Source organism: Euleptes europaea, chromosome 20 (genome assembly GCF_029931775.1).
Source record: "Euleptes europaea isolate rEulEur1 chromosome 20, rEulEur1.hap1, whole genome shotgun sequence".
Taxonomy (NCBI): Eukaryota; Metazoa; Chordata; class Lepidosauria; order Squamata; family Sphaerodactylidae; genus Euleptes; species Euleptes europaea.
Window position 1 is genome coordinate 10,561,316 of NC_079331.1, and position 18,601 is coordinate 10,579,916.

Here is an 18,601-nt window from a genome sequence, read left to right on the forward strand (position 1 = left end):
ACAAGATTTCTCCAAGATGGCAGGACTAGCATCTCTAGTATCAGAGGAGCATGCCTAATATATTAGGTACTGTGGAACCCAGGCAGGACAATGCTGCTGCAGTCGCCTTGTTTGTGGGCTTCCTGGAGGCACCTGGTTGGCCGCTGTGTGAACAGACTGCTGGACTTGATGGGCCTGGGTCTGATCCAGCAGGGCTTTCCTTATGTTCTTATGGAGGACAGGGGCTATCCATGGCTATTAGTCAAGATGGATACTAGTCATGATGCATACCTATTCTCTCCAGGATCAGAGGAGCATGCCTATTATAGTAGGTGCTGTGGAACACAGGCAGGAGGGTGCTGCTGCAGTCATCTTGTTTGTGGGCTTCCTAGAGGCACCTGGTTGGCCACTGTGTGAACAGACTGCTGGACTAGATGGGCCTTGGTCTGATCCAGCAGGGCTTTTCTTATGTTCTTATGGAGGAGAGGGCTATCCATGGCTACTAGTCAAGATGGATACTAGTCATGACGCATACCTATTATCTCCAGGATTAGAGGAGCATGCCTTTTGTATTAGGTGCTGTGCAACACAGGCAGGATGCTGCTGCAGTCGTCCTGTTTGTGGGCTTCCTGGAAGCACCTGGTTGGCCACTGTGTGAACAGACTGCTGGACTTGATGGGCCTTGGTCTGATCCAGCAAGGCTTTTCTTCTGTTCTTCTGTTCTTATGACTAGAACTCTCCTCTAAAGAGAAGCACTGCTTCTGGATCCTCTCACATCTCAGAGAACCATATATAACTTGCAAACAAGCTTTCGGAATCTATAACGACTGCTGTTACGGATGATTGCAAACTAATCGCACACACAAAGCCCTGAAAAATACACAGAAGACATAACTTTTATTTCACCTAAGTTGAAATCTCCCTGTCTACTCTGCAGCTTAAAAGGATGCAGCTTAAAAGGAACACAAAAAATAATTTACAGTGTTAAAATCCAAATCAGGCTTGTCCAAACTGTGACCCCCGGGCTGCATCCGGCCCAGGATGGCTATGAATGCGGCCCAACACAAAATCGTAAACTAACTTTAAAAATTATGAATCAGCTATCGTTAGTATTAGTGTATTTTATGGGTGGCCCAAGACAATTCTTCCAATGTGGCCCAGGGAAGCCAAAAGATTGGACACCCCTGATCTAAGTAACAGAAGATAATTTTTGGTTTGTTGCAAATCGCAAGCTTGAACATTCCCCTTGAGATTTAATCTCTTTCTTAACAGGATGGACAGTCTGTGTTCTGAAAAGCACGGCGGTGGGATTGTCTGTGTGTCTGTGAGCGATTTCTGCGAAGAGCAGAAACCTTGTACAATCGGCCGGTTGTGTGCGCTTCGCCATCCTTGATGAAGCCAGTAGGTGAGTCATAGTCTGAGATCATATGACAGTGAGTAAGATCGCCCTGAACGTATGCGTGGGAAGGTATACCGAGTGAAGATTGGGAGCGAGGGAAGAGAAGAGGCAAGGGGGGGGGAGGGAATCAATACTGGGAGTTTGCAATAAATTCTCCTGAGTGGAGCTAATCTTGTCACTGTTTCTCGCAAAGATCCACTCTTGCTTAAAAGCCTGAGTAAGAGAAAGGCATTTATGTAGCCGCTTCTCCCAGTCTCTGGCCTTGTTTACTGAATGACACACACATAACCCCCAAATCACAGAAGTAAGGTTGCACGCAGTGTCGATAGGAAAGGTAAAGGTCCCCTGTGCAAGCTCCGGGTCATTCCTGACCCATGGGGTGACATCACATCCTGACGTTTTTTAGGCAGACTTTGTTTATGGGGTGGTTTGCCAGTCCCTTCCCCAGTCATCTTCCCTTTACCCCCAGCAAGCTGGGTCCTCATTTGACCGACCTCGGAAGGATGGAAGGCTGAGTCAACCTCGAGCCGGCTACCTGAAACCAACTTCCGTCAGGATCGAACTCAGGTCATGAGCAGAGCTTGGACTGCAGTACTGCAGCTTACCACTCTGTGCAACGGGGCTCTATGTCGATAGGAAGGGGACTGGGAAAAGGAAAGCCAGCGTCAAAAGAGCGGGGCCGGCTTCAGAAAGCAAAAAGGGCGGGCGTCGAGATGCCGAGGCCGAAAGGAAGAGGTCTGCGGAAGGAAAAGCTGGGTTTTAAAACCTTTGGGCAAAAAGCGCCGTCCTTTCTTTGCTTTGTTATCAGCCACCTCGCCGTACTCGCGATTATGGTGGACCCCCCCCCCCAAAAGAGTGGGTTTTATGTGCAGCTTTTACAAATCTCTATTCTTGAACTGCCACAGGAAATCTGGACACTTTTGTTCCGAAAGCACACAGGTGATACCGACTCTGCATTACTGCCTAAGAAACAGAATTCTGAGATGTGGTCACCTGGATCACACTTGCGAGGAGGATCTGTCCATGCCAACTCGGAGAAGTCGAGACTAGGGAGAGTATTTTCTTTAAATGCCTCATTTATAATCAGCTTCGACTAGCCATATTATCCCTACTATTGGAAAATCTATCTGGTTATTCCAACAAATATAAACTTGGGAAAGTACTGGCGGGCGAAAACCCTTCGACCACAAGACGGGTTGCCAAATTTTGCATTGCGGAGATTAAAGTACGTAGTAAATTAAAAGGCAAAAATGCAGATGAAGTTGAGCTATTGGGATTTCAAAAATGGAGAAACCTGATGGATGTTTTGTATATAGGAAAGAGATAATAGTTAAATTAAAACGGTAAAGGTCCCCTGTGCAAGCACCGGGTCATTCCTGACCCATGGGGTGATGTCACATCCCGACGATTTCTAGGCAGACTTTGTTTACAGGGTGGTTTGCCAGTGCCTTCCCCAGTCATCTTCCCTTTACCCCGAGCAAGCTGGGTGCTCATTTCACCGACCTCGGAAGGATGGAAGGCTGAGTCAACCTCGAGCCGGCAAACTGTCGGGATCGAGCTCAGGTAATTTGATTTTAATGTTGATAAGTTTTTATATCCTATTTTATTTGAAAAGCTGTAAGATTGCTACATATAGTGTGTATTTATTGGTCTTTGACCGCAAATAACATTCATTCATTCTGGATCACAGGTTTCAACGGATGGGGCTGCGAACCAGAAGTGGGTGGAGATCTAATCCAATGCAGCTTCTGCTATCTCATAGTGATATATCCCTTTTCTCCTTTAAATACTTTTTTCTTTGCCACTTATCATCAGAGAAGAAACGGGACCACAAAGGGGGAAGGGGGAAGCTGACTATTCGTGCATGGAGTCTGTGATGTCACCTCCAGGTTGAGGGTCAATTCATACGATGTCACTTCTCTGTGAAGCTCTAGGAGCTTCCCAATCTCTATGGTCTCTACACTAGATCGGGGAAATTCCTAGAGTGGCATGGAGCGTGTGCAAATTGTCAATGGACGAGATGTCACTTCTGGCCAATACTGTAGGAATCCCCCAATCTCTATGTTATTGACCATGGAGACTGGGGGAAATTCCTAAACCTTCGCCAGTGATGTCATTCCCTCCTCCCCCACCGCTCAAATTACTAAGGGTAGTAGATTGAGAGCAGGGATGAGAGATTGCTTGCTGCCACTGGGAAATTTGTAAGCCTAAATCATAGGCACTAGCATGTCAAGGTCTTTTTTTTTTTTTTTTTTTGCAGTGTGGTTCGACTGGTTAATTTAAAAAACGATTTTATTCGTATCTCTAGGGCAGAAGTTCTATTTAATTAAAGCACCGTGTTGCAGGAAACAGCAATCCGAGACACCTCTGTGCATAGCAAGGAGCTATTTACAAACACTAACTGAAAGTTGGAGGATAAACTATAGGCAGGGGAAATCGACCACGTACTTATTCATCCCTGTCATCGGGGCCAAGCTGAAGCCTGCGCCCGGCGTGGAAAACAGGCAATGTGCTGCAAAACAGTTGTGCTGCTACTGTGCAGCACACTGCTGAAAAATGCAGGATACGTTTACCTGAGGAAATGCAGGCTTCAGAATCCCGAAAGCCCTCAGGTAAGACAGAGATAGGGTTGTCAGCCTCTAGGTACTAGCTGGAGATCTCCTGCTATTACAACTGATCTCCAGCTGATAGAGATCAGTTGACCTGGAGGAAATGGCCACTATGGCAATTGGACTCTTCAAACCCCACCCTGCTCAGGCTCCACCCTCAAAATCTCCAGGTATTTCCCAACTCGGAGCTGGCAACCCTAGACAGAGACCACCACTGGGAGGCACAGGACACACAAACAGAGCCAACCAGCGTGGTATAGTGGTTAAGAGCAGTGGTTTGGAGCAGTGGAGTCTTATCTGGAGAACCGGGTTTGATTCCCCCGCTCCTCCACATGAGCGGCGGCTAATCTGGTGAACTGGATTGGTTTCCCCACTCCTATACATGAAGCCAGCTGGGTGACCTTGGGCAAGTCACACTCTCTCAGCCCCATCTACCTCACAGGGTGTCTGTTGTGGGGAGGGGGAAGGAAGGTGATTGTAAGCCGGCTTGATTCTGCCTTAAGTGGTAGAGAAAGTCGGCATATAAAAACCAACTCTTCTTCTTCTGCTCATGCAAGCAAGCCAATCTGTATTCTTCATAGTATTAACGTCCTTTAGATAACAGTACAAAGTGATGAAATAAAGACTATGTGATTTCCTTTTTTTAATCTCCTCCATGGGTCTCCTGCCACTCTAGGGCGTTGCTATCTGCCCCACTTTGCTATCATCTGAGGACAGGCCACATGAATACATGAAGCTTCCTTATATTGAATCAGACCCTCGGTCCATCAAAGTCAGTATTGTCTACTCAGACCGGCAGCAGCCCTCCAGGGTCTCAGGCGGAGGTCTTTCACATCACCTTCCTGCCTAGTCCCTTTAACTGGAGATGCCGGGGATTGAACCTGGGACCTTCTGCATGCCAAGCAGATGCTCAACCACTGAGCTACAGCCATTTCACATCCTCCTCTGACGCCTCCCTCCAGAGCGTACTCACCCTTTCGCTATGTAATGAAAGGCAAGGACCAAGCAGATCGCCAGGGCCTCCATGCCAGGTTGGTCCGTGGTGAGATGCCAAGCCGCATGACTCATTGCGAGCAATTATTAAAGGAAGGGGATGGAACAGCTGCAGCCGACTCTCTTCCTCCATCCCTTTGATGAGATTTGGAGCCGCCTGGGTCTATGAGCAGACACCTGTGCTCTGAATGGCTTTCCTTGGATATTATAATTAAACGTTTGCTCCCCCAGAGCAGAGCATCAAAGGAGGAGAAGCTAAAAACACGTCCCCAGCTCCTGAAACTTACACGAGAAGGAGCACAGAATCACTGATGTTAATTTCCTTCCCATGAGAGCCATGGAGAAGCAAAGCAGAGCCCAGCGTGGTGTAGTGGTTAAGAGCGTTGGTTTGGAGCAGTGGAGTCTGATCTGGAGAACCGGGTTCGATTCCCCACTCCTCCTCCACATGAGCGGCGGAGGCTAATCCGGTGAGCTGGATTTGTTCCCCCACTCCTACACACGGAGCCAGCTGGGTGACCTTGGGCTAGTCACAGCTCTCTCAGCCTCACCTCCCTCACAGGGTGCCTGTTGTGGGGAGGGGAAAGGGGAGGCGATTGTAAGCCAGTTTGATTCTCCCTTAAGTGGCAGAGAAAATTGGCATATAAAAACTAACTCTTCTTCTTTTCTACATCAATTGCAGGTTCTCCTCTATTTTCATGCACACATTGCCCCCAATTCAGATCACTACTGTGGGGCACGTGGACAAAGGGCTTCAACTTAAACCCCCCCCATACACACACACACACATATTCTGGTGTGACCCTCCGAAGTCTAAAAAAATCTGGGAAGATCATTGGTCTACTAGAAACTATTCCAGTTAGACCTTAACTCTAAGACTTTGTTTCTATCCACTTAGCTATATCACTTCCCCAAGCCTTTCCTTTATTCTACTTCATTTAGACTCCACTTTTCTCCCCAATGAGGATCCAAAGTGGCTTACAACATTATCCCCTTCTCTATTTTATCCTCACAACAACCTTGTAAGGTAGGTTAGATTGAGAGTGTACGGCTAGACCAAGGTAGTCCAGCAAGCTTCTGTAGCAGAGAGGGGATTCAAACCTGGGTCTCCCAGATCCTAGAATCATAGAGTTGGAAGGGACCACCAGGGTCATCTAGTTCAACCCCCTGCACAAGGCAGGAATTCACAACTATCTCCCCCCCACACACACACATCCAGTGATCCCTACTCCATGCCCAGAAGATGGCCAAGGTGCCCTCCCTCTCACGATCTGCCTAAGGTCATAGAGTCAGCATTGCTGACAGATGGCCATCTAGCCTCTGCTTAAAAACCTCCAGGGAAGGAGAGCTCACCACCTCCCGAGGAAGCCTGTTCCACTGAGGAACCACTCTGTTAGAAAATTTCTTCCTAATGTCTAGACGGAAACTCTTTTGATTTAATTTCAACCCGTTCGTTCTGGTCCGACCTTCTGGGGCAACAGAAAACAACTCGGCACCTTCCTCTATATGACAGCCCTTCAAGTACTTGAAGATGGTTATCATATCCCCTCTCAGTCTTCTCCTCTTCAGGTTAAACATCCCCAGCTCCTTCAACCTTTCCTCATAGGACTTGGCCTCCAGACCGCTCACCATCTTTGTTGCCCTCCTCTGGACACGTTACAGCTTGTCTACATCTTTCTTAAATTGCGGTGCCCAAAACCGAACATAGTACTCTAGGTGAGGTCTAACCAGAGCAGAGTAAAGCAATACCACTACTTCCTTCCTATTCCAACACTTAGAATCACCGGGTTTGACTGCTTGATGGTATGCCAATAAAGGTATTGAAATCTGAGAATCACCAGTTTTCACAAGAGTTTTCATGAGCACCAGACAAAACCTGCTGCACAAATACACCAAAGTGGCCAAGCTTTTTATGTTAGAAGAAACCAGCGAAGAAGAAACACCCGCGTATTCTCACACAAAGAACCCACTCTAGTAGATACACAAAAGAGAAGGGAAATATGCAGTGCATTTCACGCCCGCCCAACAGCCAGAGAGCTTCAAAAAGTGATTTGTGCACAGCTGCCTTTGAAAACCGAACTAGGGGGAACAGTAGCAGAAAGGGCCGATTGGATTATAAAACTACAAGACTGTGCATCAGTGGTGGGACTATCACACCTTCTCAAAAATCAACTAGTGGAAGAGTTTGAACAGATGTGGCAGCCATTATTTATCAGATTTCCATGATTGATTCATGTATGAAAGGGAGTAGATTATAGGAGCAGGAAAGTTACCAGCCATAGACAATTAGTAAATGTATTTAATTTTTAAGCTAGAGCGGTTATATATTAAGGGACTGATCAATACAGACATGTATGATTCAACTATTAGTCAGAAAAAAGAGCACAAGTTTGGTAATGAATGATTAATTATCTTTATGGTAAAACAAAAGGGTAGCAAAGAAGAATTGAAGGCTACCGATGAACTAAGATAATTAACAGACCAATAAATTAAGAGTAGAAATGGGGTAAGATTAAAGCTTGATTGAATCTGGGCCTGGAGATAATAAATTATATGTGAAAATCCCTTATCTGTTTCCCCTCCTTTTTTCCTTTCTGTGCCCCCTTTATTAAAAATTTCTAATAAAAAATATTTTTTTTTAAAAAAAGAAAACGGAACTAGGGGAGATCCCAGGAATTAGACCACTGATTCAAGTTCACCTCAATACTGGTAGAACCGACTGAGCCTAATGAAGATACGTTTTGAACAGAACGAAACAGGATTGAATGTCAGGCCACGGGGAAAGAAGAACCGTCTCTTCCTGCCGTGCCGGGGGCTCATTTTTCCTATCGAATCCAACAGCACAGTAGAGACCAAAATATCTTAGGGATGAGCCTACAGATTCTAATTTGGGAAAATGCCTTGTTTTGCATAGCACTGACTCATCCATGTGAAAAACATTCTTCAGCTCTTCCGAAGACTTTTTTCATTCCCCCCAACAAGCACTAGGATATCGGCAAACTGCATATGCCCAAACCACTTTCTTTCTACACCACTGTTGAAAGTCTGTTGTACATCTAGGGTTGCAAACCTCCCAGTAGTAGCTGGAGAGCTCCTGCTATTACAACTGATCTCCAGCCGACAGAGATCAGTTCCCCTGGAGAAAGTGGCTGCTTTGGCAATTGGACTCTGTGGCATTGAAGTCCCTCCCCAAACCCCGCCCTCCTCAGGATCTACCCCCCAAACCTCCCAAGGGGGACAAAGAGGGACCTGGCAATCCTATGTACATCCCTTTCTTTCCCTTATTTGGAAGGACAGGTCCTCTTCTCAACTAAACCCATTGGAGTCAATGGCCATCAAAACACCTACTAATTCTTCACATATGTATTCAAAAAAAAAAAAATCTATATCCTGCTTTTCTGTTTGGAAAGAAAGCCAAGGTTGGGGAATGTTAATTTAATTTAATAACGCAACCATTTAAACTGTTAACAACCATTCAAACATTTGCAAGCTCACAATCTAACCCGCATACACATTGCCAGCCGTTTTTGGTTAATAAAAATTAACACTGTTAAAAATTAACAGTGCCGGACTTGCGTGCACACAAGCAAGGCCCGTATTGGAAAACGCAAGTAAAGTAGGCACAGACAACCTTGATAACCCTTTCCTAGTCCCTTTAACTGGAGATGCCGGGGATTGAACCTGGGAACTTCTGCATGCCAAGCAGAGGCTCTACCACTGAGCCACGGCACTGCCCCAGCTGTCCTCACAGCTCAGCAGCTTTCTGGTCTAAAAAGGTGGAAGGGCACTCCCCACGATAGGGTGGCCAGCTCTGGGTTGGGACATACCTGCAGATTTGGAGGGTGGGGTTTGGGGAGGGGAGGAGCTTCAATGGGGTAGAATGCCATAGAACCCACCATCCAAAGCAGCCCTTTTCTCCAAGTGAACTGCTTTCTGTTGCCTGGAGATCAGTTGAAATCCTGGGAGATCTCCAGCCGTCACCTAGAGGCTGGCAACCCTTAGACCCCCTCATGTGGAAAGACTTGCCGAAAGGCAGAATGTGTCCTTGGCAACTTGGCAACGTCATGAATCGGCCATTCTCTCTCAACAACAACCCTGGTGTGAGCCGGATCCCAACAACAAGCTGGAATAAGCCTTGGCATTTTGTAATTCGGCTGTACCGGTCGACATTTTGCCCTGAAACCTCCTGACGGTTGATGGTTAAGCACAGAGGAGTCTCCGTCTGTTTGTGCCGTTTTTACAACATAACACAAAGTCGTGCTAAAGCGCTGTTATCACAGTACTTAGTTTTTACTGTTCCCAGAGTACTTCACATATAGCGTTAGCATTTAATATACTTGCAAGGTTTAAGTGTTCCCAGAAATGAGATCTAGTGAAAATTTAACCCGTGTGTGTGTGTGTGTGTGTGTGTGTGTGTGTGTGAAGTGCCGTCAAGTCACTTCTGACTCATGGCGACCCTATGAATGAAAGTCCTCCGAAACGTCCTATCTTTGACAGCCTTGTTCAGATCTTGCAAACTGAGGGCGGTGGCTTCCTTTATTGAGTCAATCCATCTCTTGTTGGGTCTTCCTCTTTTCCTGCTGCCCTCAACTTTTCCTAGCATGACTGTCTTTTCCAGTGACTCTTGTCGTCTCATGACGTGACCAAAATACAGTAGCCTCAGTTTAGTCATTTTAGCTTCTAAGGTCCGTTCAGGCTTGATTTGATCTATAACCCACTGGGGTTTTTTTTGGCAGTACAGGGTATCGGTAACACTCTTCTCCAACACCACGTTTCAAAGGGATCTATTTTCTTCCTATCAGCTTTCTTCACTGTCCAGTTTTTCACACCCATACATAGTAACAGCAAATACGATAGCATGAATTAACTTGATCTTGGTGGCCAGGGACACATCCTTACACTTCAAAATCTTTTCTAGCTCCTTCATGGCTGCCCTTCCCAGTCTCAATCTCCTTCTGATTTCTTGGCTGCAGTCTCCCTTTGGGTTGATGGTGGAGCCAAGGAATAGAAAGTCAATTTCCTCATTGTCAGCCTTAAAGTTATGTAATTCTCCTGTAGTCATTACACTTGGAGAAGGCTCCGTTTCTTAGCCCCAACTATTTGTGGGTTTCATCAACTAAAGAGGAGCCTGAGTAGAAATTGTGTCGCATTTCCCTTGTGGGAAGCAGCAACTTAGTTCACAAAGAAAGTAATGTATAATGTGACATTATTGCTGCTCCCCTCCTTCCCCTTACATTCCTGTAGCACACGAAGACCAGAGAAGGTTGCTCCTCCACTCCTTCATGCATAGAAAGAGACTTCTGAGAAAAGCAGTCTTCCACGAACTAAAGGAGTCTTCCATTCAGGAAGGATTCTTTCTTGGGATCTTCTTCGGATCCCTTTCCTTTAGCTTCTGGAGCCTTCCTTTCTATAGATTAGGTTTCCTGGGCGAAATTGCCACTTGCACAAATCAACTTTTGCTGTTGGGTTTCACCAAGCCCTGGTCCCCTTGTTTGCCGTCTGACCCACTGTTTCAGGTCCAGAGAAACTCTGTATAAAAGGGCCCAAGAATAGACCCTACTGGCCCCTGCCAGATTGATGCCAAGGTTCCCCTTTGGATAGGTAGGGTTGCCAACCCCTAGGTCCTAGCTTGCGATTTACTGCTATTGCAACTGATCTCCAGCCAATAAAAATCAGTTCACCTGGAGAGAATGGCTGCTTTGGCAATTGGATTCTATGGCATTCAAGCCCTTCCCCTCCCCAAACCCCACCCACCTCAGACTCCACCCCAAAAACCTCCCGCCGATGACAAAGAGGGACCTGGCAACCCTACAAATAAGGTTGCCAGCTTTGGGTTGGGACATTTTGGGGGCAGAGCCTGAGGAGGGCACAGTTTGGAGAGGGGAAGGACGTCAACGCCATAGAGTCCGATTGCCAAAGCGGCCATTCTCTCCAGGTGAACTCTAACGGCTGGAGATCAGTTGTAACAGCGGGAGATCTCCAGCCGCCATCTGGAGGTTGGCAACCCGACCTTCGGAGTTGGAGTAATGGTGAAGGGAGACACGTAACACCAAGGTGGAATCAAGCCTTAGTTCAAGAGCACAAGTTATTATTTTGCTTCCATCTGCACCAAGACACCTCCCTTCTATCTACAGAAATCCACCTTAGCTAAGGTTGCCAGGTCCCTCTTCGCCACCAGCGGGAGGGTTTGGGGGCAGGGTTTGGGGAGGGGAGGGACTTCAATGCCATAGAGTCCAATGGCCAAAGTGGCCATTTTCTCCAGGGAACTGATCTGGCAACCCTACATTTATGTCATATCCAGCCCTCGTAATAATTGAGTTTGACACCCCTGGCCTTGAGCAAGCCTCTGCCTGTGTATCTGCAATAAAGAAGAAGAGTTGGTTTTTATATGCTGACTTTCTCTACCACTTAAGGAAGACTCAAACCGGCATACAATCACCTTCCCTTCCCCTCCCCACAACAGACACCCTGTGAGGTCGGTGCGGCTGAGAGAGCTCTAAGAGAGCTGTGACTAGCCCAAGGTCACCCAGCTGGCTTCGTGTGTAGGAGTGGGGAAACAAATCCAGTTCACCAGATTAGCCTCCGCCGCTCACGTGGAGGAGGAGTGGGGAATCAAACCCGGTCCTCCAGACCACCGCTCCAAACCACCGCTCTTAACCACTACACCATGCTGGCTCCCAACAACAGGGGCCAAATTCACCTCGTGGAGATTTAGGTAAAGGTTAAGGTCCCCTGTGCAAGCACCGGGTCGTTCCTGACCCATGGGGTGATGTCACATCTTGACGTTCCCTAGGCAGACTTTGTTTACGGGGTGGTTTGCCAGATTTACGCACATTAAAAAAACCAAATATAAAACGGACATTATAAAAATACTAGACTGAGTCATCGGCACTTCAAAAGGGAAAGGGGAAAAACAACCTACTTACTCGGATGCTGTAGGAGATCCCAGCCTCCAAACCAGATTCGCCCCTCTTGCCGCCCAGGTCTTTGCCCTGTTTGGTCCACAGAGCAGATTCCTCTGCGCCCAGCCAAACGTTTCCCTCTTGGCGGTTCGGGCTGGCCTTCGGTGGCTTGTCCAGGTCTCCCCGGGGGTAAGAAGAGGACAGGCAAGGGGTCAGGTTGACCTCTGGCGAGGTGGGGCTACTTGGAACAGTTGCACACTCTGTGAGTTTAATCCTCGGCACCTCCTTAGTCCGCAGGCAGAAGTTCTTCAAGCTAGGTAAGGTGGAAGGATTGGCCAGCTTGAGGTTGGCCATGCGAGGTATCAAGGTGCACAGGGCGACGGGGCTGTCGGGCGTCCCGAGGGCCACACCGTCGACAGGCATGTTCGGCGTCGAGGAATGAGAAGATGGAGAACCTTTAAGACGCAGAGGTCCGCCGGGCGCATCTTCCTCCAAGGATGCGAGGGACTCGTTCCTGAAACGGCTGTACTTCGCCCGGTGAAGCATCCCTGGGTCTCCCAGCAGATCTACATTCAGGACGTGTCCACCGAGGCTATGTGGAACGCGTTCTCTCATAGCCTTCGAAGTTAAAACAAAAAAAAACACCCCACAAACCAACCCCCAATTCCCTCTTTGCCTTAAACCGGCTGCCTTTTTAAAAACGACAGAAAGTAATAGGGAATCAGGCACACCAGAACGATTTTGAAAGCAAAAAAGACGACGGCAGATTTGGGGGTCGCTGGTGGCGGGGTTCTCGGCGGCTTCCCGAGCGGTTTCTTCCTCTCAAGGAACCCGGCGTCGTTTTGTCCGGACATCTGGCTTTTAAAAAAATTAAATCTCAGTGAGACCCTTCAGACGCACACGCGGGCAGGTCAAGCGGAGGCAGATCCCAGCTGTCTAAAAGGGAAAGAGCCGTTCTTCATCACTGCATTCGCAAGCAAAGCCACCTTTAAAATCGTCCTCGGCTTTGCACGCTCCCTGCCTGGATCTTTAATAGTACAACCTAGGCTGATGTACAGACACAACAGGAAAGACACACACTATTTCATACAAAACAAGAGCTAAAATCTATCCTCTTCCTAGAACAGCAGCAACGAAAGGAGATTCCCCCCCCCCCACTAGTCTTGTGCTTAGCATTTAAATGTTGAGTAGATCAGCTGGGGGGGGGGGAATAATTTGCATTAAAAATTATTTAATCGTCAAAATTAAAAAAATAAAATTCTGCAGATGAAGTTCAGTTGTTCCCAACAGAAACCTTGCCAGTTCTCGAAAGATTCCTGAACACTGTAATATCCCCAAAACACTTCAAGCAGATTTTATGATCCGGCACTGATTTCACTTCAGAGCTTCAAATCCACGATCGCCTACGGAAATATCTCTTGGAAGCCTTAGAGGCATCTGTAGATTTTGTTCGCCAGCCAGGTCATGGTAGTTTATTTCTGTTTAAAAAAGAGAGAGAGAGAGAGAGAGAGAAACGAGAAGGTTGCCGTTTTTATGAATGAAGTTTTCTGAATGAATTTCAGTGTGCAAGCGAAATAAATCTGTGAATGAAGCTGGAGAACGGCTGTAACCGACTTACAGTCCCAGGGGTGTTTAATTTTCCGCCAATCGGGAGGCAGGCTGATGACTCATGCACCATAAATACACTAAACTAGTAGCCGTGTGAAATGTGACTTCTGGCGATGTGGGCAGTTCTTAATGCACCGGTAAGGTCGTGAACGGAATGAAGGCATCCATCATGACAATATCAATATCTCCAACCCGTTTCTTTTTTTCCCCCCTGCCGAGGACAAAAAAATGTACCCTTCGCGCTGGTATTTCTGCAATGCAGCACCAGGAGGTTAAAAAAAAAAAAATATATATATATATATATATATGTATGTATATATACACACACACACACACACACACACAGACACACATACATATACATATACATACATACATACACATACATACACATACATATATACATATATATACATATATATACACACACACACACACACATATATATATATATATATATATATATATATATATATATATATATATATATATATATATATATATATATATATATATATATATATATATATAAATTTTGCCCTGACATTTGCTCATATGGTATAAAATCCTAAGGGAAGGGATGGTGTACCGTTCTTTGAAACAGTTCTTTTTTTATTGGCTGTCGGTTCAATATCTAATGACATTTCCTGTGCCTATCAAATTTACCCCAAAGACAGGAGGAAAACTGCAAATGAGCTAGCACACAGGAAATCAGGGATCTGAGTAGGCAAGGCAATAAAGTACATCGCATCCTCAGAAAGCTGCCGGCAGCCTTAACCCTTAGGGAGGCGTCTAAACCGGCATCAAAAACGGAGAGGATGACCCAGTGCTTATTATCAGAGTGCTGGGTATTGGCGCAGCGGAGGGAGCTCAAATCCCACGCCAAGAAAAGCTGGATTTTATGACATGCACTTGTTAAACATGCATACGTTTACTTATTTTGCATCATTTATTTGACATCTGATGCTAATAGGGAAAGGCATGAAGCATGCCAGGAGCTGAAGCCCCGTTCCCTGCCCAGCAATTTCAGAGACTGATCCAGATATTTCCTGGGTACTTTCAAAGCTTTTATCACGGTGTGAGGGACTATAGTATGGAGAGAGTGGGCAGGGAGAAGCTTTTCTCCCACCCTTATAATGCTAGAAGGCGGGGTTCATCTACTGAAGCTGGAGGGCGAGAGATTCAAAACAGATAAAGTATTGCTTCACACAACACATAGTTAAACTGTGGAACTCCCTGCCCCAGGATGTGGTGATGGCTGTCAACTTGGAAGGCCAGCATGGTGTAGTGGTTAAGAGCGGTGGAGTCTGATCTGGAGAACCGCGTTTGATTCCCCACTCCTCCACGTGAGCGGGGCTAATCTGGTGAACTGGATTTGTGTCCCCATTCCTACACACTAAGCCAGCTGGGTGACCCTGGGCAAGTCACTCTCTCTCAGTCCCACCTACCTCACAGGGTGCCTGTTGTGGCGGAGGGGCAGGGAAGGTGGTTGTAAGCCGGTTTGAGTCTCCCTTAAGTGGTAGAAGTCGGCATATAAAAACCAACTCGTCTTCTTCTTCTTCTTAAGAGGGGAGTGGACATGTTCATGAAGGAGAGGGCTATGCATGGCTACTAGTAAAAATGGATACTAGTCATGATGCATACCTATTCTCTCCAGGATCTGAGGAGCATGCCTATTATATGAGGTGCCATGGAGCACAGGCAGGATGGTGCTGCTGCAGTCGTCTTGTTTGTGGGCTTCCTGGAGGCCCCTGGTTGGCCACTATGTGAACAGACTGCTGGACTTGATGGGCCTTGGTCTGATCCAGCATGGCCGTTCTTATGTTCTTATGACTAGAAACATACTTCTTGGGTGGCGGGAACTATTGAATGCTGAGCTCTGCATCCGATCCAATGACGGTTGCTGCTCTCCCACGGAGCGACCGCAGAACCAAAACTGCCCTGCTTACTACACGAATGTTTGCTCAGAAGCAAATCCCACAGAGTTCAATTGGGCTTCTCCCACATAAGTCAGATAGGAGTGCATCCTTTCCAACTCATCTTGAGATTCTGAGATGTGACCCCGGCAGGGTTGCCAACCTCCAGGTACAGGCTGGAGTTCTCCTGGAATTACAACGGACATCCAGATGACAGAGATCAGTTCTCCTGGAGAGAATGGCAGTTTCGGAAGGCGGACTCTATGTTATGCCGCAGAAATTTGGGGGCATTATCTGGGGAGTACAATACTTTCTGCGGTATACCTGCGTATCCTAAACAGAGGTCACTCCCCAGGGCTGTGGCTCAGTGGTGAAGCATCAGCTTTGCACGCAGAAGGTCCCAGGTTCAATCCCTAGTATCTCCAGTTAAAAGAATCAGGCAGTAGGAGATGCGAATAGGGTTGCCAGGCTAGTATTTGGATGGGAGACCTCCAAGGAATACCAGGGACTTGACGTGGAGGCAGGCAATTCCAAACATCTCTTGCCCTAAAAACCCTATGGGGTTGCCATAAGCCAACTGTGACTTGATGGCAAAAAGTGGGGGGGGGGGATAAAAGTCCCAAGTCCATCAGTATGGGTCACAATGCTTGAGGGTAGGATTGCCAACTGCCAGGCAGTAGAAGATCTCCTGCTAATTCAACTAATCTCCAGCCGATACAGATCAGATCCCCTGGAGAAAAATGGCTGCTTTGGCCATTGGAATCTATGGCATTGAAGTCCCTCCCCGCCCTTTTCAGGCTCTGCCCCAAAAATCTCCCGCTGGTTGCAAAGAGGGACCTGGCAACCGTAGTTGAGGGAGATGTCTGCTCTAACTTCATAAAGCAACTTTTTATGCTTTGGGCGCTGGGTCGTTCCGCCATAACTGAACCACATCAGTGGCCCCAGCTGAGATTTCTAACTATTTCATACTTAATAGGATGATTAACCCCAATCTGAGATTCTGAATGCCCCATAATGGGTTCGCTTTATTCAAGGCCCATCAGTTACCTAGGGTTTTCCTTCAAGACAGCCCATTCTTAGGTGAAGAATTCCTTTCTCGTCTTTCCAGTGATGCTGGGAGGAAAGGGGAATGAAAGACATCAAAAGGAAGACTCACCTACCTAGAGGCGCTGGCGAGTGGGTTTGCGGCGTAGGAGGAAACAGATAACAGCCTGTTTTAGCAAGTCACAGGGTGCCGCACGTGTGAAGCGAGATTTCCAAAAGCTCTTTCTGAAAAACCGAAAGGATCCGAAACAGAAGGCTGGCGCAGCCTTGCTGGAGTATTCGGTGCCAAAAGGAAGGGGGAAGGGGACACCGTGAGCAGAATTAGGAGAAAATGGAGCAGTAAAAACTCTTTCCTGAAATTTAAAGAGGCAGGTTGAAGTTTAAAGTGGGCCTTGTTTATTCAGATATCCCGTAATGATTCCCTTAAACTTGGCACATCTCAGCTAAGGCATTTGCATTGAAAGAATAAAGGGGAAAAGACCTTTTCTGCCAACTTGGAACATGCATAATAAGTCATAATGAGTCAGACCACTGGCATATTAAGGCCAGCATTATCAGGGTTGCCAACTTCCAGGTACTGGGAGAAAAATAGACACTGCTACACTTTGTATCCTTACCCTACGTGGGATGTGTACTATTTCTTTACCCTTTGTGGGATATACAATGTTACCTACAATTTGAAAATGAAATATGTAGAAATATATGAAGGATGCTCATTGAAGGACTGAAGAAGAATTACTAAATAGCTAAGAATTTGAAACGGCCGTATCCTCCATAAACTGGTGGCTTCTATCTTACTACATGATATTTGCCTTCAAAAGAAGAGTTTGTACTCATCCCTGAGACAACTTTGAAAAAGTACTCTCGTTGTACATATGAACATTTATAGATGGCTTTTGTAGGTCTTTTGTGTACATTTTGTCTTGTGTTGTCTTCATATTCATGTAGTAGCTTATAAACATTTTTGCACTTTGTTTAAATTGTTTCCGCTCCTGTACTGATTTCCAAAACTTCCAGGTACTAGCTGGAGACCTCCCGCGATTACAACTGATCTCCAGCCGATAGAGATCAGTTCACCTGGAGAAAAATGGCCGCTTTGGCCATTGGACTCTATGGCACTGAAGTCTCTCCCCTCCCCAAACCCCGCCCTCCTCGGTCTCCGCCCCAAAAACCTCCCGCCGGTGGCAAAGAGGTACCTGGCAACCCTAAGTGTTATCCACTCTGACTGGCAGCAGCTTTCCAGGGCCTCAGGTTGAGGTCTTTCACATCACCTACTACCTGATCTGTTTCGCTGCAGGCACGGGCGATGGAACCTGCCAACCTTCTGCATGCCAAGCAGATGCTCTACCACTGAGCCACAGCCCCTCCCTGCTTGGATCATTGCCTTGGTGCACGAAGGACCAGATGTTGTTTGGTAGTCTTTGCGAGCAAACCATACGGAGGCGGACCATATTCTGCAAAAAGAACGTGGCTCAGGGGATTCTCAGCTGCTGTCACCGAAGGGCCGTGGATTCAGAGCCAAAAGCCTTCTGAGAGAATCATGGGTACCCCTGACCGTGCAAACAAGCCTATTTGGATCCAGATTTTACTAACTCCACCAAAAGGCTGCACAACTGCATTAAAAAAAAACAACAGATAATAAAATAACAATAATAATAAAAAATATAATAAAAACTTAGTATGTGAAACATATGAGCCCCGTGGCGCAGAGTGGTAAGCTGCAGTACTGCAGTCCAAGCTCTGCTCACGACCTGAGTTCGATCCCAACGGAAGTGGGTTTCAGGTAGCCGGCTCAAGGTTGACTCAGCCTTCCATCCTTCCGAGGTCGGTCAAATGAGTCCCCAGCTTGCTGGGGGTAAAGGGAAGATGACTGGGGAAGGCACTGGCAAACCACCCCGCAAACAAAGTCTGCCTAGAAAACATCGGGATGTGACGTCACCCCATGGTTCAGGAATGACCCGGTGCTTGCACAGGGGACCTTTACCTTTATGTGAAACATACTCACATATATACATGCCAGAAGTGGAACCATTCACTGTAAAGTGTTGGAATTCATAACACACCTATTCTGAATTAATTCTTATTCTCTGCTTCAGAACATAACCCTCCATGCAACAGCAACATAGAATCAACGAAGGGGGACCCACCTTGGGG

General features: G+C 46.8%; 1 protein-coding gene across 1 annotated transcript in view; it reads right to left on the minus strand.

Moving 5' to 3' along the window:
* SHC4 (SHC adaptor protein 4) overlaps nt 1–12,494 on the minus strand; it is a 39,978-nt gene extending 27,484 nt beyond the window's left edge. Inside the window, 1 exon segment of the mRNA XM_056865820.1 lies at nt 11,904–12,494. Coding sequence (XP_056721798.1) covers nt 11,904–12,494 — 591 coding nt within the window.
* Between the last annotated feature and the right edge of the window lie 6,107 nt (nt 12,495–18,601).